We start from the raw sequence: 25657 nt of genomic DNA on the forward strand, positions 1-25657 counted from the left end.
GTTTACTTTGTGAAAGATGTCCCTTTTTCCAGTGTCTAAGTTTTATTCTTCCCTCACATCTCCAAGATAGGTTGCTTTCTTTTTATTTTATTTTTTTAAATTTTTATTATTTTAACAGCAAAACATTTTGTATTGGGGTACAGCAAATTAACAATGCTGTGATAGCTTCAGGTGATAGGTTGCTTTCTTATCTTCCCTCATCCAAGGTCAATTACCTCATCTAACTTGCATTATGACAAAAGAAAATTTGAAAACGAAGGGAATCCTAACATAATATACATAGGCATTATAGCATTTAAATAGTTTCAGGACTGATAAGGCTTATCAAGACTGATACGAATTTTAAAAGATGAAGTAAACAACAGTAATCACAACAGAAACAAAAATGAGAAAATTAACAACATGATTAGACTATTTTAACAAATAAAAATAAGGTACAAGTCACATAGCCACTTTGGAGCTCCTTTATAAGACAGATGCTTTTCCAGGGGCAGATTTATGAAGAGCTCTGAGATTCTGGGCCAGACACTTCCAAATGATGCAATGAAACACAGTGCAGACTTCAGATAATACAAAGACCTGAATTGTATGAACTGCCACAGACTTGATCTATATGAAGCACCAGAATCTCCCACTTCTGTTCCCATAACTAAGTTTTTTTTTGAAGTGCCCTCTTTTTTAAAATCTTTCTTCACCACTCAGACAAAACACAAGAAATGCAACAACCTAAGCACCACAAATGATAGCAAATGGCAGAGGGTATAAGACAGTAACTGCACACAACTTTTGTTGTCCTATGCACTCAGACAACACCAAAGACAGCTTACTTCTAAAACCACATCAACAAACATGGCATTAAAAGTAATTCAAATCCACATCAAATATTTAAATATAAATCAGTAAATCCATACCTAATTCTGTGAAACACAAATGGGATAAAGTAATCCTGCAAATAATATGTAAGTTCAATATCACTTCACATTTTACTTCATTTTCATTTGAAACGTAAGAGAAAAGGAGCAAGCACTTCTTCAATTACCTGTTGTATAAGACCGCTGAGTGGCCAAATCTGTTGACATCATGGTGGAGATCAGGTCTGGGAAGCACTGACCATCGGTCACAATCTAGGAGCGAGAAAAACACTCTTCAGAAGGGACCATTATTCATAATCAATGGAGACTGGCATTTTCTTTGGGAAAGAAGACTGTAATAAACATAAACACAGCTCTCAGTTTTTCTTAGTCACACCATTATTTCTGAGTTAAAACTCAGCAACAATAGATCAGCAGGGCATGAAAAAAAGGTAGTACTCTACAGCAATTCTAATTAATGGATGCAATGAAGACTCAGCACAACCAAAATTCAATAAATAAATCTAATTAGTGAATGCACCCAACTTCCATCACATCCTTATCACTCACTCTGTTGCCCATCAGGATTATCCACTACAATGTATTCTAACTTAATCAAATTTTACATTTTTCAAAGCTTACATAAGTAAAGCATGTACATTCCATAATGATTTTCCACTCTATGTTGCTTTGCCCAAACTCAGCAACTAGAATAGGAAAATACAAGCAGAAAATTAAAACTACAATAATAATAATAATAACCAACTTTATCTAATTTTTAAAAGGTCCTTTCCTAGATCCCCCAGATTTACTTATTTTCCTTTGTTTCTGATCCAAGCTAATAACTTCTCTTCTGGACCTTAATACCAACTAGTGTTGTTGAACCATACCAACCTCTGACTCAATGTCTCCTACTCCCAGACACGCAGACTTCCACACTCACACTCAATCTAGACATTTATTCAGCCTTGACAACAAAAGCTTTCACTTCTCCCACCCAGCCTAAACTCTGTGGTGTTCCTCATATGCAGAACAGAGGCCATCAACTCCCACAAGCCTCCTGCTTCCTTCCCTAAAACCAGTGTGGCAGGAGCCCTTCCTCTTGTCCCGCTTGACTTTTACCACAGCATTTAAATATGTCCAAGGAGGCATTCAACTTACCCCTTTTCTTGCCTTCACAGACAAGGGTTTTTTTGTTTGTTTGTTTTTAAGTGAAATGTTTTAAAACATTTCAGATGTTTTAAACTGCTGTGTTTATCTCAACATGCATTACTTCTCAACTTTCTATAATGTGGATCTTTCCTGTGTCTAGAAGGTAATAAATGACCTCTTGGTTGTGAAATCTCAAAGACTCTTCAGTCTTTATTTTACTTCATCCCTCTGTGTGTGTGTTGGTCGCTCAGTGATGTCTGACTCTTTGCAACCCCAGGACTGTAGCCCACCAGGCTCCTCTGTCCATGGGATTCTCCAGGCAAGAATACTGGAGTGGGTTACCATTTCCATCTCCAGAGGATCTTCCCGACCCAGGGATTGAACCCAGGTCTTCTGCATTGCAGGTGGATGCTTTACCCTCTGAGCTAATAGGGAAGTCATCCCTCTGTAGTCACTGGTAACTGCTTCCTCACAGGTCCCCAGTCTTGCCTCACGTGTGTCCTACTTTTCCAACGTGCTTTCGTGGTCTCCACTCTCTTTCAGGCTTCTTTATGGATCTATCCCTTGCTTCTTTGCTTGTTCCTGATGACACATGCTCCCTAGAGAAAGTTCATCCTCTCCTACATTTTCCCCACTGATTTCTGTACCTCTCTGTCCCACAGTCACCTCCAGTTGAACATGCTCTCAAATTCAATTTACTCACTTCCTCCCAGATTCTGTCCTTCTAGTTCCAGTCTTGAGGGGAAAAAAAAAAACAACCATCTACTATGGCCCACACCAGATCAGATAAGGATGTTGTCACTGCTTTCAAAACACAGATTCCTAGTAATTCTCAAACCCATTTGTCTTTTTATCCTCACTGTTACTTCCACAGCCTTGGCTCAAACCCTCCTAAGAACTTTTATCAACAGCCTTGTTACACATCTTACCCCTCCCCAACTACTCATCACAATGCTACGCAGAGATCTCCCTCAGACACAAATACAGTTCTGTTACCTCTTCTTTAAGATTCTTCAAAAAGCATAAACCCTTCAGCACGACACAGCGAGTCCCTCAAGTTCTGACCATACAGCTGCTTGCTTCTAGCTCTGGTTGAAGCAACTCTTCTCTGATGTGCTGCTAGGATACAGCTAGAACTAACTATTCAGAGGCCCCAAATTATGCAGCATAGTCTATTAACACCTCTGTGTCTCTACACATAGGGTTCCTTTGACTGAGAAGTGCTACCTAACCTGGTCCAGCTGACTTCCCAGTGTTCTTAGGACCCAGCTTGCAAGGCCCTTCTCAAGAAGGCTTTCCCTACCATGTGTAAAATAGACAGCTAGTGGAAAGCTGCTGTATAGCACACAGAGCTCAGCTCAGTGCTCTGTGATGACCTAGAGGAGTGGGAGGAGGGGGCCAGGGAGGCTCAAGAGAGAGGGGATATATGTATACATATAGCTGATTCACACTGTTGTACAGCAGGAACTAACACAACATTGTAGAAAAATCATACCCCAATTTAAAAAAAAAAAAAAAAAGAAGACTTTCCCTGATTGCAACCCTTATACCTAGGAGTTATGGGATGTTCACAGGCGCTCTCATACGTTCTTCTCAGGCAAATAACACCCTAAATTGCAGTGATGGTGTCTGCTTGATTCTCTGCTTTCCCCACCATGAGGCTAAGGACTGTAACTTATTCCCTTTACAATCCCCAATGTACAAGCTCAGTGGCTTGTACTTAAATGTCTGTTAAAAAAGAACATCTGATGATAGTTACACAAAAGAATTTCTAATATTTGTTTTCCATGAACCAATATTGCCCTCTTCTGGTCAATACAATTACCACACCAAATATTTAAAACATGCCTGTCCAAGTATTACATCAAGCATGTGTGAAAACAGTTTCAAGGGAATGAATAACGCTAGACTTAAACCAACTCAACACAATGCTGGTGGTCACAATGACATAATACACTATATAAGGCTTTTATTTATAACACAAGAGAGCCCAATCACCCCAACCCATCAAAGGAGGGACTTTAAAAGAATCTGATAGAGAAGTAATGCTTTTTAATATATTACGATCAGTCAATTTAACATAAAAAATTCCATTTGGACCTCTTTCAAACAGCTTGACCACTTTGCAGATATTTTCTGTTTTAAAATGCAGGTTATGGATAAAAAAGATTCTTGAAGCTAAAATGGCTTTGGGAAACTTACCAATGTCATAAGCCATGAAATCTGAAGAGAAGCATTTGGCCCCATGGCTCATGGACGTGTCATTGTGTGTGTTTCCTCCAAACACCAGCATGGTTCCACTCACTATCACAGCTGTGTGCAAGTAACGGAAAAATCGGCTGTCCTTAAGAATGGTCCTTTTGAGTTTATTTAAAAATAATAAATACAAGGTTAGTTCTTTAGAATGTTTATCATCTATTTGTTAATACAAACATAACGATTTTCTTAACTTCAGATCCAAATGTGCAAATACTTTTACATCTTTCTCTGGATATAAGTAACTTTCTCAATAATAAACATGTAAAATCAAAAGATGTAGGAGAATTTTGACTCAAACTATGTTGAGTCTTAAAAATATTCATACCCTATCTCTCTATAATTGTAGTTTCTGAGTAGAAATCATGTGAAATATAGATGGAAGCTTACATACAATCTTTATGAATAAGACAAGAGCTAGAAACCAAAACTTTCAACTGTGTAGGCTCAGTATACCCACATGATGGAGTATTACACAGTCACTAAAAATAACAATTTTAATGATAGATAATATACAATGTAACCATGCTGCTGCTGCTAAGTCGCTTCAGTCGTGTCCGACTCTGTGCGACCCCATAGACAGCAGCCCACCAGGCCCCGCCGTCCCTGGGATTCTCCAGGCAAGAACACTGGAGGGGGTTGCCATTTCCTTCTCCAATGCATGAAAGTGAAAAGTGAAAGTGAAGTCGCTCAGTCGTGTCCGACTCCTAGCGACCCCATGGACTGCAGCCCACCAGGCTCCTCCGTCCATGGGATTTTCCAGGCAAGAGCACTGGAGTGGGCTGCCATTGCCTTCTCTGCAATGTAACCATAGTGGGGTCTCAAATATGTAAGGAAATACAAAAAGCAGAGAAACTATTGCTTTATAATTATTTCATAACTCAAATTTGCCATATATTTATTAAGATTAGCATACTTTGTATAGACCAAAACAGAGTAAAATGAGGCGAGCTCTAATCTTTTGGGTACTGAGGCCATCTCTGTTTGATGATTTCATGGAATGATGCTAATAACTGACCCCAATGATAATATTTTAGTCATCAAAAAAAGGTTAAAAAGCAAACAAGTACAACAGTGTGCATAAAACTCAGCAATGTAGAACAGTTTCTTCCTTAGGACTCTGAAGAACTAAAATTTTACAGTGGTACTGAGTGTATGGAAATGGTAAAACAAAACACAAAACACAAGGTTCTAATCAACTTACTACAAAATTATAGATACTACTACTTTATCACTTTCTGCTTATTTCACAACTTATAGATACTACTACTTATCACCTTCTGCTTGTTTCACAATTTCTCTGATTACAGTGATGAAGAGAAGTATCAGAAACGCTTGAAAACAAAACTGGAACACAATTTTCCCAAAAATTGACAGAATTCGCATCCTAAAGTTAAAGCTCAAGAAAATGCACCCACCACATCTGGGTGTCCACATCATATCTGTAGAGATCATCTGCAAGCCGGTATTTATTGGCACTGAAAGCCTTGTAGCCTCCGTGAATATACAGGGCCTTGGTCCTATCATCATAGACACTGCTATGGCCGTAGCCGCCTTGGACAAGGGCACCCTGAGTGTGTAATATACTCCATGTGTTCTTATCTGGAAAGAGCAAACAGTTCAAGGCAAATGTTGCAGGATCCTCCTCTCAAATACTTAAAATTACCAATTAGCTTAAGATAGAAGATATTTCGGGAAACTTTACACACATAACTTTCTTTAATCATTTTTAAAGGAAGGTCACCTAAAACTTAATACAAATCCAGGTGGCCAAACATCTTTGGCTCCCTGACAAATTGACAGTAACAAATACATACTACTTTAAATTTGACATTCAAAAAATATTCACTGAGAAAAATATACCTACCCAAGTCATATTCCTGCACACTGCTTATATATCCATAGAGAGGGCAGTGACCAAAGATAACCAGCATGACCACTCGGCCATTTTTCAACGTGACAATGTGCGCCGAGTGCCCAACCACTGCATACTGCTCCTTTGCTTTGGGGGACAACAACACCCATGATTCATTATGAATATGAAACACTCTCAACTCATTGGTCACATTCCCTGTTGAATCAATTTTTCCTCCATACATGTAAATTTTATCCTGGGGAAAGAATGTAAACAAAATTCTAAAAAATATCAAAAGGATCAATTCTAAACACAGAGAAGTGAACAGTTCAAAACCTCAATATTATTCTTAGCTTAAAAAGTGTTAGTGAAAAGCACCTTTCAGTGAAAGAACAAAATAAATCATAATTTTTATCCCTAATACTTGGCCACTTTTCTTGGATTTCCTCATACAAGATTTTTTACAATATAAAATGATTTGGAAAAACAAAGTTGAAATAAACTACAAAACAGGGAAATGAAAATGACTATTCAACTACATTGTAATTCTTGGCTAAACTTGCTAATGAATGTAAAAGCTAATCTACACTAAGTTAATTATTAATCATTTAGTACCATACTCATAATATCCCAGTTTGACTTATGAATGCATTTAAATCTCTTAGGTTAGAGTCAACTTTAACCAATTATATACCCCTCAAATATTAAAGCTTTCCCCTAATTAAAACCAACAATGAAGTCAAAATCAGAGAAAGCAGAACGGTGGTTATCAGGGGTTAAGAGGGAGGAGGAAATGGGGAATTACTGTTAAGTGAGCATGGAATTGCAATTTCATAAGATCAAAAGAATTACAAAGACTGATGGTGATGAGGACTCCAACATTATGAGTGAAGTTACTATCACTGAATTGTACACTTAAAAATGGCTAAGATGGTAAATTTTGTTATGCCGTTTACCACAATAAAAAATATTAGGGAAAAAATCCAACATTAAAAGCTGTCAATCCCATAATATGATAAAAGTAACTACGGAAGAGTTGAGTTTCTAGCTTAGTACAGAGTGGAGACGTTTTACCTGGTATAATGCTAAAGAATGGCCATATCTAACAACCACACTGTTCACAGAACGGTTCAGTGCAAGCCACTCCCTAGAAGCAAGGTCATACCTACAAAACAAACAGATCATATTTTCACCCAAACAAGGAAACAGAACATCTTGGAGTCTTTATTTGTAACCTAATCCACTTTGGAGATGCTCGTTAAATCTACGATGGATGCAGGCAGGTACCTGAGCAAACAAACCTAGTATCTGGGCCTATTAGGCGTTTGAGAACTCAGGAAGGGGCAGCGGGGCTACACTGTCTGTGAACGAAAAAGAAAACCAACTGAATTTTCTAGTGTTTCCTGAAAACTTCTATACACTAGATCACTTGCAGGTTGCATTATTTAGTCAAGGGACTTTAATTACTATAACTTTTCTTTCATTTAACCATATAAAAATAAGTGAAAGTTACTCAGTGGTGTCCAACTCTTTGAGACTCCATGGACTATACAGTCCATGGAATTCTCCAGGCCAGAATACTGGAGTGGGTAGCCTTTCCCTTCTCCAAAAGACCTTCCCAACCCAGGGATCGGACCCAGGTCTCCCGCATTGCAAGTGGCTTCTTTACCAGCTGAGCCACAAGGGAAGCCCAAGAATACTAGAGTGGGTAGCCTATCCCTTCTCCAGCAGATCTTTTGACCCAGGAATCAAACCAGGGTCTCCTGCATTGCAGGCAGATTCTTTACCAACTGAGCTATCAGGGAAGCCCCATATAAAAGTAAAGACATACACTGAAAAAGGGATGACAACTAGGTTTAAAAAAATTCCTATCCTTTCCTTTTCTTTGCCTTATATTAAAAAATTTTTTTTATTGGTGGATAATCACTTTACAATGTTGTGTTGGTTTCTGCCATATAACAACACAAATCAGCCATAAGTATATGTATGTCCCCTCCCTCTGGAACCTCCCTCCCACTCACCAACCCATCCTACCCTTCTCGGTTGTCACATAGCACTGGGTTGAGCTCCCTGTGCTACATAGCAACTTCCCACTAGCTATCTTTTTTAAATGTGGTAAAGTATATGTTTCAATGATACTCTTTCAATTCATTCCCCCCATTTACTTTAAAAAGTAATATTTTCAAGATAACTAGAATATCATTATACCATCTCAATTACAGTATGAATACATTTAAAGACCTTTAAAACACAAAATGACCACATATTCTGTCACTTAGAAATGAATATTATTAAGTAAACTTTCTTCCAGATATTTTTTATGGATACATACAAATAGAAGAATAGATTGATAATACACATTTATACAAAGGGGGTCATAATATAGGTGATAATTTTAATAAAGTGTTAACTTTAAATCTATATAATAGAAAAAAGAAACCAAAGCAGAACCAATGCTATTTTTATATTTTAAATGTTTACTTTCTATAAGTTTTCCTGAATACAATTTTTTAAACTATGAAAAACATTATTATATGTAAATAAGGTAGGTTTTACCACAACGTAATAGCAAAAAGGGAAATAAGTATCCATCAATAGTAAATGGATTAATCAATTATAGTACATCTATATAACAGTAAAAAATAAATATGCTCAAGCAACATATTATTAATATAAATCTTGAAACAATGTTAAGCTAAAAAAAGCAAACTGCAGAATATTGCTTCTATAAAAACTAAAAGCAGAAAATTTATTAATGCTAAATATGTTCATATATATCAAAAATCTCTTGTGTGTTATATGCTCAGTTGTGTTCGATTCTTTGGGACCCCATGGACTGTAGCCCACCAGGCTCCTCTGTCCATAGAATTTTCCAAGCAAGAATACCAGAGTGGCTTGCCATTTCCTATTCCAGGGGATCTTCCTGACCCTGGGATCAAACCTAAGTCTCTTGTGTCTCCTGCACTGGCAGGCAGATTCTTTACCACTGAGCCACCTGGGAAGCCCATATTCAAAATCTAAAGACATGTATGTGAACAAATGACACCATACTCTCAGGACACTGACTGTCTCTGGGATTTTCGTGGGGCATGCAGGGGTCTTAACTATATTAGCAATGTTTTATTTTCTAACCTGAATGGTAAATGTATTAACATTATTTTTCTCTAAACCCTTCCCTTTATCTTAAAATATTTTATACGTGATCTGAAGCAAACATAAAATGGTGACATTCATTAAATACGAATAACAGTTAAATCAGTACCAGCTATTATTTTATGTATTTTAATATTCCATATTTTTAAAATACATGAAAAATTATTTAGAGAGTAAATTCAATTTAAAAATTATACATAATTTATTTTTGGACAGACTCAACTTCCTGCTTTGAAAGTTGAAAACATTAGCACCTATATTTCCTCCCATGTCTTCTCCTAATTTTTGTTCTATTTACATTGTCCAGGTTCAAAATCATGCACATTCCATTCTATAATTTCAGAGCTATATAGTACTGGATCTACATTTTAGCTGAATCAACTTCTCACATTCCTCTTACCACAACTCCTCCTTCTTGAGTCTTTAATTATTAATTGGCTAGATTTCACTGTCAAATGGCTTTTCCAAGTGGAGCCCCTATGTGCACCTTCCCCTAAATTCTTTCATGTTGAAGAATATCTGCTTGCTAGCTTGAGAGGTGAATATGTATAATATTCATGGGCCATCCTTTCCCACACACCTTGCTGATGCTGCTCCCCTGAATGCTGCTGGTACTGAATGTTGCCAATGGAGGTCTGAGGCCAGTCTGATTTTTCCACTCTTGAATGGTTTGTTTTTCTGCTTAGAAGTCTAAGAAGTCTCAATCTTTCTCATTCTCTCTCCCTCTCCTTTCTTTCCTCCCTCCCTCACTTTCTCAATCAATCAATGCATTTCTCAATTTCCCCCACCCCCCCACCCCTCCCCCGCTCAGTTTCTTTTTTAAGTACACAGTACCATACTTTACTTATGGTATAAATAATTTAAAAGCATCTGGGTAAATGTTTTTAACAAAATGGACTGCATACTACTGCAACCTTTATGGCAATCCACAAAGCGCTTCCTGAGAAGAACTAGCATGACTTCTGAAAAACACATATATATCTTATGCTCAAGTTTGAAAGAGAGGAGCACAAAAACAGAAGGAAACGGTAAGAGCACAGAAACAAGTCTCCACATGACCCAATCCATGTCTCTTTCAAGTGACATGGAAGGTGCTCAATCTGTATCTTAATGCATGTTACTTTTCCTCAGTCAACATGTCAGCCCAATAGCTGGTCAGAGACACTAAGGTGCTGGCAGGTCCCTATAATCTGGTTAAGAGGAACTGCCAAAGACACATAACAAGTTGTCACTCTTTTCACAACACAGAAAACCAAACATAAGACAAGAATAATGCTGATGCAATAAAATGTAAGAAACACCATGTACTAAACAAATGCTCCTCCTTATGGGAGCTGAGTCCAAGATAAAGGAATATTCAATAACTAGTTCTAAGACCTGGACATGCAGTTAAGCAAAGACAAACCTCAGGAATTCAGAAATAGGTGTCTTCCATAAAGGTACAGCCATTTCTCTCACAAACTCCTCCCTGATGGCTGGTAACACAATGCTCATCCTGCCACAGGGCACACACTCTGCCCCTCCCAGTGGCCTGGTATTTCAATCTCCGTTTCTAGCCATCCAAAGACCACAGGATACACTCTGCAGAGACTGAACATGATCTCAGCCAGAAGGAGGCAAAGAACTACCTGAGGCTTCCCACCTAATAACTTGATCAAATTAGGTCTTATCAGTGAACAATTATAAAATTCTTTGTGAAACATCTCGTGCTGTTTCAATCCACCTGTCCTGTTAGGTTCTTTTCTTCAGTCACAGCAACTATCTATATTATATTGGATCTTCTGTCTCCCATGTATCTTTGCTTTCCTCTAATTAACTTTATCTGTATTCACAGGAATCATGTCTATTGAGGTGTCAGCAGTTCAATTTTAATTCTAGGTCTTGCTGTATGTAATTTATTTGTATTTCTTTACATGTGTAACCTCTAATTTCATCTCATTTTGTTACTATTATCTTCTCTTCCAGCTTGTTTTCTGAATTCAGATTCTCATTATTTTGATTCATAGCACAAAGCAGTAGGAAGAAATCTTCTGCTTTCAAGTTTACTCTTCCTCTATGATCAATTCTTGTCAGTTTTATATGCTGTGTTCTTTCCTTTTTACTTTTTTCACCATAGACATTTGCATTTGCTACAATGTCATTTCTTTCATCTTGCTGCGGTTAGACTCAGATTGCTCTCCAGATATTACATTTCCAAAGTATGTGTGATTTTTCCTTTTTCCACTGTATCTAAGACAAGTTAATCTTTCCATCCTAGTTTTAGTGTGAGAGTTGGCATTTTATGTTCTATCCCCTTCTCTGAAAGTCTAAAGAAATGTTGGGGCTCAGATGTGGGTGGTGTGTTCAGTCTATTAGAATAATATTTCCAAAGTCTACTTGCCTCTGAGATTTTGTTTAAGTGTTCTTCCTCAGAGATCAAACTTTGGGATATCCAAATTACACAGAAGCTCTGACTTCTGGGTAGGGTCAGCCACTTAATCAATTTCCCCACTCTTTTACCTGATCCTTCTCATCAACTACTTCTACTATTCAGTTAAAAGGGTTTAAAAAAAAAAAGAAAGAAAGAAAACCCACAGTGATACCCAATCAGTCTGCTTCTTTCTAGATTTGGGGCTATTATAGTGTTAACTCTCAGAATTTCACCTGTATGGTTTCTGTGGGGTAAAGAAGGAGTCAGTCTTACTGTTCCTATGTGCCTGTTTTAAGTTTATTGGATCAGGTGATACTCCTTACCTAGTTGCTCAATTTCTAATTTTTTTTTTAACTTAAAAAACAGCAACAACAAACACTTTTTGCTCAATGAAAGGAAATTCAGTGATGAAGTTTCAATTGGAAATCTTAAACCAGAAGACCAAGGCCATCTGTTTTGCAAGAGGACCCTTGGGTGACATAAAGTAGGAACTGTTTTTTAATGTAACAAAGTTTTGGGTTAATAGGGTCGTAGAGAAAACAGAGTGAGGGTAATTCCTTAAATATACTTATCGAAGAGTATCGATGATAATCAAATTTATGATCTAAAGTTCCAGAAATATTTCTTCTCAAAGGTGTCACTATATTTACTTTTCATGAGTCAGTAAAAATTTATCTGAAACTATATTAGTATTTACACAAAATACATTAAGCTGTAAAATCACATTTTGATCAATTACAAGTAGAAAACATGCTAAAAATCTAAAGAATAAGTGTGGAGGTATATTTGTTAATTACTCCTTTCTGCCCATGGACAATGCCAAGTAGGCATTGTTAAAGTCTCCCTCCTCCACTGCCGTCATGTCTAAATCCAGAGTCTCCCAAAGAGCTGGAAAATTATGGAAGATCTTCATCACAGGTTTGAGTTTAAAAAAAAAAAAAACAGATGTGAGTCTGAGGAGTCATTCTGGGCAACAGGGAATGCTCACAGACCGTGTGGCAATGGGGGATCCAAACACCAAGTGCTCCAGAGGCTGCATGTTCATCACGTATGTCATTGTGGAGGAGGTGGATGCAGCCATGAATGCAAGGCCACAACGTGGATGGAAAAGATGTGCAACCAAAGAGGGAACTTCAATGTGGAACTCAACAGAAGATTTTCAAAGTCCTGGTGCCCATTCAACTATGAAAAAGATTTTTGTTGGTGGCATTAATGAAGACACTGAAGAATATTATCTAAGAGATTATCTTGAACAGTAGGGGAAAACGTAGGTCATGACTGACTGAGGCAGTGGCAAAAGAGAGGCTTTTGTTTTCGTAACCTATGATGACTATGACTCCATAGACAAGATTGCTGTTCAGAAATACCACAAAGTGAATGGCCATAACTGTGATGTAAGGAAAGCCCTACCTAAGCTAGTGCTTCATCAAACAAAAGAGGCTGAAGTGGCTTTGGAAACTTTGGTAATGTGAATGACAACTTTGGTTGTGGAGGAAACTTCAGTGGTCAAGATGGCTTTGTGGAACCTCATGGTGGTGGTAGATATGATGGATGTGGGGACAGTTATAATGGATTTGGTAATGACGGAAGCAATTCTGGAGGTGGTGGAGGCTGTAATGATTTTGGCAATTACAATAGTCAATCTTCAAGTTTTGGACCCATGAAAGGAGGAAACTGGAGGTAGAAGTTCTGGCCCCTGTGGTGGTGGAGGCCAATACTTAGCCAAACCATGAAACTAAGATGACATGGTGGTTCCAACAGCAGCAGTAGCTATGGCAGTGGCACAAGGTTGCAGAAGGTTTTAATTACTGCCAGGAAACAAAGCTTAGCAGAAGAGAGCCAGAGAAGTGACAGGGAAGCTACAGGTTATACCAGATTTGTGAACTGGGTCAAGTACAGTGGTGGCAGGGCCCAGCTGCTACGAAGAAGATATGTTTTAGATAACACTCATGTGTATGGGTGAAAAACTCGAGGTCTGTACTTGCGACTACCTGTTTAACAGGTTATTTCAATTTCTGTTCCATGGAAAGCATAAAGCATTCCAACAAAGGGTTTTAATGTAGTGGGTTTTTTTTTTTTTTTTGCACCCATGCTGTTGATTGCTAAATGTAATAGTTTGATCATAATGCTGAATAAATGTGTCTTTTTTATTAAAAATGTGCTGTGCAAAGTTAGTCTTCTCTTAAGCCATTTTGGTAAACAACCCCAATGGTATGAAGCCAGAATTATTTCAGGGTGATGCTTGGTTCCATTTGAAATTTATTCACAACCTGCTTGGGTAGAGAAGCCATTGTCTTCAGAAACCTTGTGTAGCTGAACTGACAGTTACTATGTTGTGACCTGGAATTCACTGTTAAAAAGTCACCCAAGCAAAGTCATGGAGGTTTTTGGTTATTAACATAACTGTTGGTATATCCTATGCAATACATCTAAGTTGAATTATGGTACCAGATAAAGCTATAGATGGGGATGAAGCTTGTATTGCTTACAAATTATAATCACCCATTGTAATCTGTAAGCAATAAACTAATATCCTCAAAATAATAAATTAAATTAAAATTAAAAAATAAATGTGGCTCATGAGGTTTACCAGTCAAATAAAAGTAACAGGTGACAAAAATATTTCTAAGAACAAATATTTGTGAAGGAAACAGATAATTCATTTAATCTCTCATTCACTTGATAAATAATTACTTGAGCACATTCTATCCACTAAGCCAAACTGAGTGAATACACAAGGTCTCTAATCTTGGAAAACACAAGGTAGAAAAGGCAGAAAACGAGCAAGTACAACAATGGTCATATTAGTAGAATTAAAGTAGAATTAAAAATTATGAACACTGCTCTAAAGGAAATGAGAAATATGAAAGAAAACAAGGAGCACCTGTCTGAACTGGCTTATCAGGGAGGATCTCATTACGGCACAGTTAACTGACAGGGTATGTAAAGGGTAAAAGAAAATAGCCCTGAGGTACAATGGCAGGAACAGTCTAGATAGAGGGAACAGCAACTGTAAGTAAGGAGTTTTAGGTAAGGAAGGAGAGTTGGTGGTGGCAGGAGGGGAACAAACTGGGTATCAGAAGGTAAGCAGTGGTCACATCAGGTAGGATCATTAAATCCCATGGGAAGCCACTGAAAGGTTTTAAGAAGGCCATAAACGATAAAATGCATACCCTTAAAAAAGCATTCTAGTTGATATTTAGAAAATGGATTAAGAGGAATGAATGAAAGCAGACAGACTTGATAGGAACATACTGCTGAAGCCTAGATGAGACACTGACAAGCTGGTCTTAGAGAGAAAAGAATGAATAGGCCTGTATTTGGTGACAGAATTGATGGGCTGGATAAGAGATTAATGTTAAAAGGAGATGAAGGAGAGGAAATATCAAAATAACTCCCAGATTTCTTGCTTCAAGTGAAGATGATGTCAGGCAGATGTACTAACAATCACGTAAATGGTAGAATATACGACTTTCATAATATCTAGTATAAAATGGAAGGCATGATCATTTTCCTATCTTTACCTTTACTTCTCAGGGTGGCAGTACTAGAAGTAGTAAGAAGTGGTTAGATTAGGGATAGATTTTAAGGGTAGGACTGACAAGACCTGCTGACATACTGTGGCAGACAGACACTAGGGTGGGCCTCATGAGCCCTGCCTTCTCATGTTCATGTGAGCAGGATCCATGATTTGCTTCTAACCAACAGAATATGGCAAAGATGATGAGATGTCATTTTCATGACCTCTATCCTGCTAGCAGGCTCAGTCAAGACTCTCCTTGTGGCCTGGTAAGCAGCCTTACTTCATTTTACTATTGGGAAAATCCTAGTGATAAGGAAGTCTGGGTAGCCTCCAGGAACTATGAGGTGACCTCCAGTTGACAAACAGGAAGAAGTCAGGGCCCTCAGTCTTACAACCACCAGGAAATGGATTCTGCCAACAACTTGAATGAGCTTAGAAGTGGATTTCTCCCCAGTTGAACTCCTAAATTAGAACACAGGCCAGGGAACACCTTGACTGCAGTTAAGCCACACCTAGACCCCTAACCAGCAGATACTATGAGGTAATGATGTGTGTTGTTTTAATCTTCTAAGTTTGTGGCAATTTATACAGCAAGAGATAACTAAACATATACTGAATGGAGTGTGAAAAAACAAGAAGTCAAGGATAACTACAAAATTTGGGGGCTTAAGCAAATAGAAGAATAGACTGGTCATTTACTGAGATAGGGACTTCTGGGGCAAGAAAAGGCTTGGAAGAAAGATCACTTTGGGATGCATGGCGTTTAAGATGCCTATTGGGCAGCCAAAGACTGAGAGGTCAAATAAAGGTAGAGATATGGGAACAGGAGACAAATCTAGGAAGCAGATATAAACTTGAAAGTCACCAGCATAAAGGCCAAGATATAACATAAGATCACGGAGAGAATAAACACACTCACTCACCAAGGGGACCAAGAGGGCTGAGCCCTCATGCACATCCTCATTTAGAAGTTAGTCAGCTGAAGAGGAACCAGCTAAGGAGGTTGAGAAGGAATGAACAGTTAGGAAAAAAAAAAAAACCAACATCAAGGAAATGTACAGTTCTGAAAACAAAGTGAAGAAACTGTTTAAAAGAGGGAGAGACTAGTCATATTAAATATTGGTGAAAGATCAAGTAAGCTGAGGACTAAGACCTGAAAATTTAAAATCCATTCCTTAGTCACACTAGCCACATTTCAAGTGCTCAAAAACATGTGGATAGAGACATAACAGTGAGACATGACAGTGCAAACACTGAACATGTTCGTCATGGCCAAAACAGAAACTGTCCACTGGACAGAAACAGAAGACAGAAAAATGAGCAAAGATGCTGTTGTGGTTCCGCTGCTAAGTCATGTCCGAATCTTTGTAACCCCCATGGGCTGCAAATTTCTCTATCCTTCACTGACTCCCAGAGTTTGCTCAAACTCATGTCCACTGAGTCGATGAAACTACCTAAACATCTCATCTTCTGCTGCCCTTTTCTCCTTTTGCCTTCAATTTTCCCCGGCATCAGAGTCTTTTCAAATGAGTCAGCACTTTGCATCAGGTGGCCAAAGGATTGGAGCTTTAGCAACAGTCCTTCCAATGAATATTCAGAGTTGACTTCCTTTCAGATTGACTGGTTTGATCTTGCAGTCCAAGGAACTCTCAAGAGTCTTCTCAAGCACCACTATTCGAAAGCATCAATTTTTTGGCATTCAGTCTTCTTTATGGTCCAACTTTCACATCCACACACGACTACTAGAAGAACCTCAGCTTTGACTCTACGGACCTTTGTCGGCAAATAATGTCTCTGCTTTTTAACACAGAGGTTTGTCATATCCTTCCTTCCAAGGAGCAAATGTCTTTTAATGTCATGGGTGCAATCACCATCTGCAGTGATTCTGGAACCCCAAATATAGTATCTATCACTGCTTCCACTTTTCCCCCCTTCTATTTGCCATGGAGTGATGGAAACAAATGCCATGATCTTAGTTTTTTTTAATGTTGAGTTTCAAGCCAACTTTTTCACTCTCCTCTTTCACCCTCATCAAGAGGCTCTTTAGTTTCTCTTCACTTTCTGCCACTAGACTGGTATCATCTGCATATCTGAGGTTGTTGATATTTCTTCCAGCAATCTTGATTCCAGCTTATGATTCTCCAGCCCAGGATTTCATATGATGTACTCTGCCCAGAAGTTAAATAAACAGGGTGACAATATACAGCCTTGTCATACTCTCTTCCCAATTTTGAACCAGTCAGTTGTTCCACGTATGGTTCTAACTGTTGCTTCTTGACCCACATACAGGTTTCTCAGGTGACAGGTAAGATGGTCTGGAACTCTCATCTCTTTAAGAATTTCTCACAATTTGCTGTCACACAGTCAAAGGCGTTAGCATAGTCAATGAAGCAGAAGTAGACTTTTTTCTGAAATTCCCTTGCTTTCTCTATGATCCAAGGAATGTTAGCAATTTGATCTCTGGTTCACCTGCCTTTCTGAAACTCACTTTGTTCACCTGGAAGTTCTTGGTTCACATACTGCTAATGCCTAGCTTAAAGGATTTTGAGCCTAACCTTGCAAGCATGTGAAATGAGCATAACTGTATGATAGTTCGAACATTCTTTGGCATCGCCCTTCTTTGGGATTAGAATGAAAACTGACCTTTTCCAGTCCTGTGGTCACTACTGAATTTTCCAAATTTGCTGACAAATTGAGTGCAGCACTTTAACAGCATCATCTTTTAGGATTTTAAATAGCTGAGCTGGAATTCCATGACCTCCACTAGCTTTTTTTTTTTGGTAATAATGTTTCCTAAGGCCCCCTTGACTTCACACTCTAAGTTGTCCAGCTCTAGGTGAGTGACCACACCATCATGATTATCCAGCTCATTAAGACCTTTCTTATACAGTTCTGTGTATTCTTGCCACCTCTTCTTAATCACTTCTGCTTCTGTTAGGTCCATACCATTTCTGTCCTTTATTGTGCCCATCCTTGTATGAAATGTTCCTTTGATATCTCCAATTTTCTTGAAGAGAACTCTGGTCTTTTCCATTCTCTTGTTTTCTTCTATTCTTTGCAATGTTCATTTAAGAAAGCCTTCTTATCTCTCCTTGGTATTCTCTGGAACTCTACATTCAGTTGGGTGTATATTTCCCATTCTCCCTTGTCTTTTGCTTCTCTTCTTTCCTCAACTATTTGTAAAGCCTCCTCAGAAAACCACTTTGCCTTCTTGCATTTCTTTTTCTTTGGGATGATTTTGGTCACTGCCTCCTGTACAATGTTACAAACCTCCTTCTGTAAGGAAATCAACTATGAATATTCATTGGAAGGACTGATGCTGAAGTTGAAGCTCCAACACTTTGGCCATCTGATACAAAGATGAGACTCACTGGAAAAGATCCTGAGGCTGGGAAAGATTGAAGACAAAAGGAGAAGGGGGCAGCAGAGGATGAGATGGTTAGATAGCATCAATGACTCAATGGACATGAATTCGAGCAAACTCAGGGAGATAGTAGAGGACGGAGGAACCTTGCATGCTTGAGTCCATGAGGTTGCAAAGAGTCAAACATGACTTAGTCACTAAACAACAACAAATAATCATAAAAAAATAGCATGGAATGTATTCATAGATATCACAAGAAGAGATAAAGCTGAGTATGACCGAAAGGGGAGGGGGACAAGTGAACAATATAAACCAGTAAGGTAATCTTTATCTTTCAAAGCTGAAATGGGAAACAAGGCCACTAGCTCAGAAGGAAAATAGGAGAAAATGTGGTAGAGATCTAAAAAATGAAAAGATAATATGACAGCTGAGCAGGAATATGAGAGAGGGAATGTGAAAGAATTAATGAAGCATAAACTCCTGTAGGAGTCAGGAATTATTGCCATTTCTCTTGAATCTGTACATTCATGTGCTTAGTCACTTAGTCATGGCCAACTCTTTGTGACCCCATGGACTGTAGCCTGCCAGACTCCTCTGTCCAAGGAGTGTTGCAAGCAAGAATACTGGAGTGGGTTGCCATTTCCTTCTCCATCTGTATATTCGTATCTTTTGCCAAACTTGGGCAACTGTTACTTCTTCAAATACTTCTTCAGACACACCCAGTTCCTCCTCTTCTTCCAGGGCTCCTCTGGTGACAGAAATGTTAAAATATTTTGTTACAATCCACAAGTCTCTGCAATTCTGTTCATTTTTTAAAATGTTCTATTTTCTCTGTGTTGTTCTGATTAAGGAATTTCTACTGTTCTACCTTCAAGTTCACTGATTCTTTCCTCTGTCCTCTCCTTTCTATTGCTGAGAGAACTGTTGAAGCATTTTATATAATGGCTGCTTTAAAATCTTTGTCAGATAAGTCTAATATATGTGTCACCTTGGTATTAGTATCTCTTGATTGTCTTTTTTCATTCAAGTTGAGATTTTCCTGGCTCTTAGCATGTCAAATGACTTTCAACTGAAATCTGAACATTTGGGGTATGATGACGTAAGACTCTGGATCTTATTTAAATCTCCTGTTACAGCAGGCCTCCTCTGACACCACCCCAGGGGAGAGACCGAAGGTCCACTCATTCTTGCTATTACTGCCAGGCCGGGGTAGAAATCCCCACAATGACTCCACTGATGTCACAGGAGTCAGGGAGACCTCATTAATGCCTGGTGCAGAAAGTCCCAGCTCTCTAACTGGCCTTCTTTAACCCTACCTTGGTAGGATGGAGAGGGGTGGTTGGAGCACCTCACTATCTCCTAGCATTAAGTGGAAATTTAGACTCTACACTTACACTTTCCAGGCAGGGATATGGGTGAGGCCATAGTTCTCTCTATGGTATTTGGATAGGGTAGAATGCTGCTAAGTCGCTTCAGTCGTGTCCGACTCTGTGCGACCCCATAAATGGCAGCCCACGAGGCTCCCCCGTCCCTGGGATTCTCCAGGCAAGAACACTGGAGTGGGTTGCCATTTCCTTCTCCAATGCATTAAAGTGAAAGTGAAGTCGCTGAATCTTGTCTGACTCTTAGCGACCCCATGGACTGTGGCCCACCAGGCTCCTCCGTTCATGGGATTTTCCAGGCAAGAATGCTGGAGTGGGGTGCCATTGCCTTCTCCGAGGGTAGAATGGTTATTATCTAAAAGTTTTCTGTCTTGCTAAACTGCCCCTTTCCTGGTCCTCATGCTAGAGAAAACAGGGTTTTCTTGGGTTTTTTCAGCTTGTACCTATTAACATTTCCAGACTGCTGATTTTTTCAACATCAAGGCTGAGAAAATACGAAACAAAAGGAAAATCCTTGGAACTTACCATTACGCCATTCTTTGGTTCTTGGTAAGACTGCCTTCTTCAGAGTTTTCCTTAAGTTTGTATGTTGTTTTATATAAAATGTCAGGGCTTTTAACTGTACTTACCATACAAAGAACAGGGCAAAACGATCTTCATTTATTTGTGATTTTAAAAAATTTCCTTTTTCATATTCTATTTCTAAAAGAGTTATCTGCTGTGTTTACTCTGTGTGTTCCTTCTAAGTTTGTCTTTAATTCTGAAATTATTTTAAAATTCTTTCCTAACTTCTATCATCTCCTTTCTGAAATGCTCTAGTTCTGGTTATATTGTTCTTTAATGTCTTTTATAATTTTCTTGTATTTTAGCTTATTTTGGAATATTAAGTTATAATATTTATCAGTTTTGTGAATATATTTTTCTATTATGCTTATATGTTTGAAGGGGTGTTATTCTACTTATTCTCTTCTTTTCTGTAATAACTTTCCATGAAATTTGACCTTGATATTTTTCTGTTGCTGAACTTTAAGTAAAATTACTTTTTCCTGAACTCTTATAGGAGAAATTTTATTTAGCTAGTTTTTCTTAATTTCTCAGCTCTCTAGCTCCTCTTCTGTTGTACTGTACTGTCCAACTATCCTGCACCGCACTTGCTGAGGTCTCCTGGCTCTGTTCCCTTCCCAGACTGTTATCTGGACGTTTTTGAACTTATCCTAGGCTGTCTCTGTCCTGTTTGATGTGAATTCTATTTCCAGCAGCATTTCCTCAGTTTGGGGCTTTCTCCTACAGAGTCTTCGACTAGTTCATTTTGAGAGTTAATAAGTCAGAATCTGCTTCAGCCTCTTCAGATCCTACTACAGATCCCTTGAGCTCATTCCCCTACTAGAATATGCAACATCTTCCCAATTACAGTTGCTGTTCTCAAAGCAGCTTGCTGAGTTTCCCAGTGGGTTTTTAGGTTTACTGTTGGTGGGCCCACTGCTCCCCTCTGCTTACTGTTACAAAGATACTGACAGCACACTGGTCTTATACCTGTCAATGGCTTAACTCCACCCATTTGAGTAGATTCCTTTTGTCATAGATGCTGCCCCTGTGTCTTAGTTGTTTTGTGTTTTTTTAAATTTTATTTATTTACTTACTTTTGGCTATGCTGGGTCTCTGTTACTGCACAGGCTTTTCTCTACTTGTGGAGAATGGGGGCTACTTTTTACTTACAATGCATGGGCTTCTCACTGCAGTGGCTTCTCTTTTTGCAGAGTACAGTCTCTAGGCTGTGCAAGCTTCAGCAGTTGTGGCTCCTGGGCTGCACAACTGTAGAGCACAGGCTCAGTAGTTGTGGCACACAGGCTTAGCTGTTCTGTGGCATGTGGGATCTTCCTGGATCAGGGATTGAACCTGTGTCTCCTGCATTGGCAGGTGGTTTCTTCACCACTGAGCCATCAGGGAAGCCCTCTGTGTTTTAATTTTTAATGACTGTTTGGGGGATTCCTTAAAGAATAGATGCTGATTTTTTACAACATTCATTAGCAGAAAATGTTTAGGAAAAGTTTCCAGGGTGCAAAATCAGCACAAGGAACTAGTTATAAATTTCTACTCAAAGTCAATCTCCATAGCTAATTCCATTGTGAAAATATATTCTCCCTTCAGGATGAGCAGCATGGAACCAGTAAACTGACCTTGAACCCTGGGAAATATTAGAGAATGACATAATTTCCCCCTAGTAAATTATAAATTCAAGTCACTTAACCTACAGAAATGCTTATTAAATTAAAAGGTAAAGCAATCCCTTATTTATCAAGAATTTACTACATGCACCTGAAGCAAATTATGAGACAGTATATGGAAAAGATGAATTACTCCTTATTACAACAATGAATTCTTTTGGACTCCCTTTTTCAAAAATCTAAGAATATGTCCCCAAAAGTCTAGAATAGAACTGCCAAAATACTAACAGAGATTTTCTTCAGGAATGCAATTACTGATGATTTCTTTTCTTTTTACTTATCTCTATTTTAACTATCTTCAAAATGGAAAACTAAGCTTCTTATAAAAATGTTTAAAACAACTTACGCTAGAACCATGTTGTAATCTGAGTGGTTGAACATATATCCGCCAACAACCCACATTATATTTCCATTGACCACAGCTTTGTGAGAGGCTCTGGGGAGCTTTAGGTCAGAATATTCCTCTCGTGTCCAAAATGACTGGTTAGCTGGTACAGGAACTGAACATCCAGGACCTAACAAAACATAACAAATTAGCTTTACAAAATGCAGCTTTCAAATTACTGCATTTCGTGAATCCCCTGGTGGTCCTGATGTTAGGGCTCCACCCTTCTACTGCAGTGGGCACAGGTTAGGGAACTAAGATCCCACATGCCGTGCAGCATGGCCAAAAATAGGAAATTACTTCATTTCAAGTTTTAATCATCTAAATAAATATCTAAAGAATACTTATAGTCTTTCCTTTATAAATATCAGACAAATCCCTTTAATTTGCACTTTCAATTTACTCAAGGCTAGTGACCAAGGATAATCTCTAATAAAATTTAAAATCACACACTTTCTACTGAAGACCTGACCATATCCAGGTTAGGGTTTTTTAGTAATGAAATACTTGCTAAGCAGCACTCAGAGGAAAGAGTAGACAAAGGAATTATTAATTCAAATGAAAAACTTTATAGAGCTAAAATGTAAAGACTAGTCCTGAATGTGTTATAAACTATCCATTTCCTGGAAAATCAAGAAACTCCATTTCTGAGAGGTGTGGTTTCTGCTCCAGCAAATTGGAAGTTAGTCAAATACTTCAATTGTTTAACTCCTCAACATAAGCCAAACTGAATAAGCCAAAGCATTTAAACAAGCATGGTTCTGGAAATTCAAAATAAAAGTGTTCTGAGAAAGGAGTAAATGTATAAAAAATAAATAACTAAATCAGAAACAGCTGTTAATCACCTACTCCTTGAAGAATTTGCTAAAGGGGTTGTTTAATAATCTTTATCTGTACTAACTGACTACTTTAGGATTCTACTGCATAACAAACTCCAATTTTCTGTAAATTCATTGAAAGTTTCTGTGGAGAGACCATTATTGTCAGCTCTTGTCCCACATCTCAGCTTGGGTCTCTGCTATGTCTTATGGCTGAGACCAAGTTCTTTAAATTCATGAATGAACTGTGAAGAATATTAAAGTGTTTCAAAACTCTATAAAGAGACCACAACCATACATTTATGAAATTCAAAGATTTGTAAGAAGTTGAATAAAGAGATATGAAAACTTAAATGCCTCCTGATATTTGATTAATATAAATGTTACAGATACTAGGAACAAAGTGAATCTACGATTTATTAAGTTAGAAACATTCTGTGGATTAAAAGAAAAAAAAAAGAAAGACATTCCTACCTTGCCACTCTGAGAAGCAGGAGCATCCTCTGACATCACTTGAATTGCAGATGCCTCGATGAGGAAAACCACAGTTATTTACACAGTGAGGAATGTCACATGCTTCACCTTTCCAGTTTTCAGAACATTCACATTGAACAGTGTTGCTGCTATTACTGATCTTACATTCTCCTCGGCCTGAGCAATTATTTGGACACATGTCAAAACTATAAAAATAGAGGATGGAAATTAAATCAACACAAAGCAACACTGATTAATTTAGCAGAACTTCCTCCTACATAAGGCTTAAGAAATCTCACTATCTAGCCAGTTTACTCACAAGTATAATTGCAGTACTTACCATTCAGCCTAAATGGGGTCACTCAACCCTGCAGAGCTAGGCAAGTAATAAAATAAAATTAAATCTGTTGGATTCTCATAAAAAAGAGACAAGTTAGCCCACAAATGATAAGCATTATAAAACTGCCAAATGCATGCTTACAAGTCTGGACAAGAAAAGGAAAAAACAAACTAACAACAATACACTACCATCCTCATTCCTCTGGATTGTCTCTGAAAGTTTACAGAATTTGTTTAAGATTATTGCACAGGTGTATTGTAAATTTCTTAGTAAGCTAACCTACCTATCTCACATAGGAGAAAAGAGAAGGGCAGTTTAACTCAACACATGAGTTGTGTTGCATAGCAACATGACTTAATTATATTGACAACACTTTGAAAAGACATAATTCAGATTTTAAAAAGGGGAGATAACAGGATTAGAAGATACTATAAGAGTGTAAGGAACTTAAAATTTTTTTTTTAGCAAAGCATGTCAGAAAATCAGGAATCAATTACAAAAACAAGCTAATTAACATTCATGTGCTGTGCTGTGCTTAGTCGCTCACCTGTGTCTGACTCTTTGCGACCCCATGGACTGTATCAACTCCTCTGTCCATGGGGATTCTCCTGGCAAGAGTACTGGAGTGGATTGCCATGCCCTCCTCCAGGAGATCTTCCCAACCCAGGGATCGAACCCAGGTCTCCTGCATTGTAGGCTGATTCTTTACTGTCTGAGCCACCAAGGAAGCCCAAGAATACTGGAATGGGTAGCCTATTCCTTCTCTAAGGGATCTTCCCAACCCAGGAATCGAACGGGGTCTCTTGCATTCCCAGTGGATTCTTAACTGATTCTACCAGAGAAGCCCAGTTAACATTCATGAAGAAAGTGAAAATGTTAGTCGCTCAGTCATGTCTGACTCTCTGCAACCCCATGGACTATAGACCACCAGGCTCCTCTGTCCCTGGGATTCTCCAGGCAAGAATACTGGAGTGGGTTGCCATTCCCTTCTCCAGGGGATCTTCCCAACCCAGGGATTGAACCCAGGTCTCCGGCAATGCAGGAAGATTCTTTACTATCTGGGTGTAACATTCATGCCTACACCCAAATGTCAGTTCATGATACATCTATAATAAAATTTTGAAAGTGTCTGTATTCAGTATTTTTATAATCTATGTTATAATTTAACACAATAAACGCCCATGCCTACTTTTCAAGCCCAGGCTTGTGATGAGCTGCCCAGGCTGCCAAGTCACAAACCTTGGGTACCTAAAAAACTGAATCACCATACTAATCAAGATAAGGACAGCTTTAAACAGTCTTGAAAGTTTACTGAGATCCTGAGAAAATGTGCAAGAAAAAGAACCTAGAATAAAGGTTACACAGGGGGGTCATTAGCTATACCAGGAGTTGTCAAATATATTATGTAAAAGGCCAAATAATATGCATTTTAGGTTTTGTGGGTCACAGAAGTTCTTATCACAGATCCC

General features: G+C 38.4%; 1 protein-coding gene across 3 annotated transcripts in view; it reads right to left on the minus strand.

Annotated features, from left to right (window-relative positions):
- The window catches only part of ATRN (attractin), a 186471-nt gene that overhangs the window by 89265 nt on the left and 71549 nt on the right, over nt 1-25657 (minus strand). For all 3 annotated transcript variants that reach the window (NM_173995.3, XM_059892370.1, XM_005214485.5), the window contains 7 exon segments: nt 1040-1124; nt 4206-4360; nt 5678-5861; nt 6127-6370; nt 7189-7279; nt 22518-22686; nt 23849-24054. In NM_173995.3, the coding sequence (NP_776420.1) occupies nt 1040-1124; nt 4206-4360; nt 5678-5861; nt 6127-6370; nt 7189-7279; nt 22518-22686; nt 23849-24054 (1134 nt within the window).

This window comes from Bos taurus, chromosome 13 (assembly GCF_002263795.3).
Source record: "Bos taurus isolate L1 Dominette 01449 registration number 42190680 breed Hereford chromosome 13, ARS-UCD2.0, whole genome shotgun sequence".
Classification (NCBI taxonomy): Eukaryota; Metazoa; Chordata; class Mammalia; order Artiodactyla; family Bovidae; genus Bos; species Bos taurus.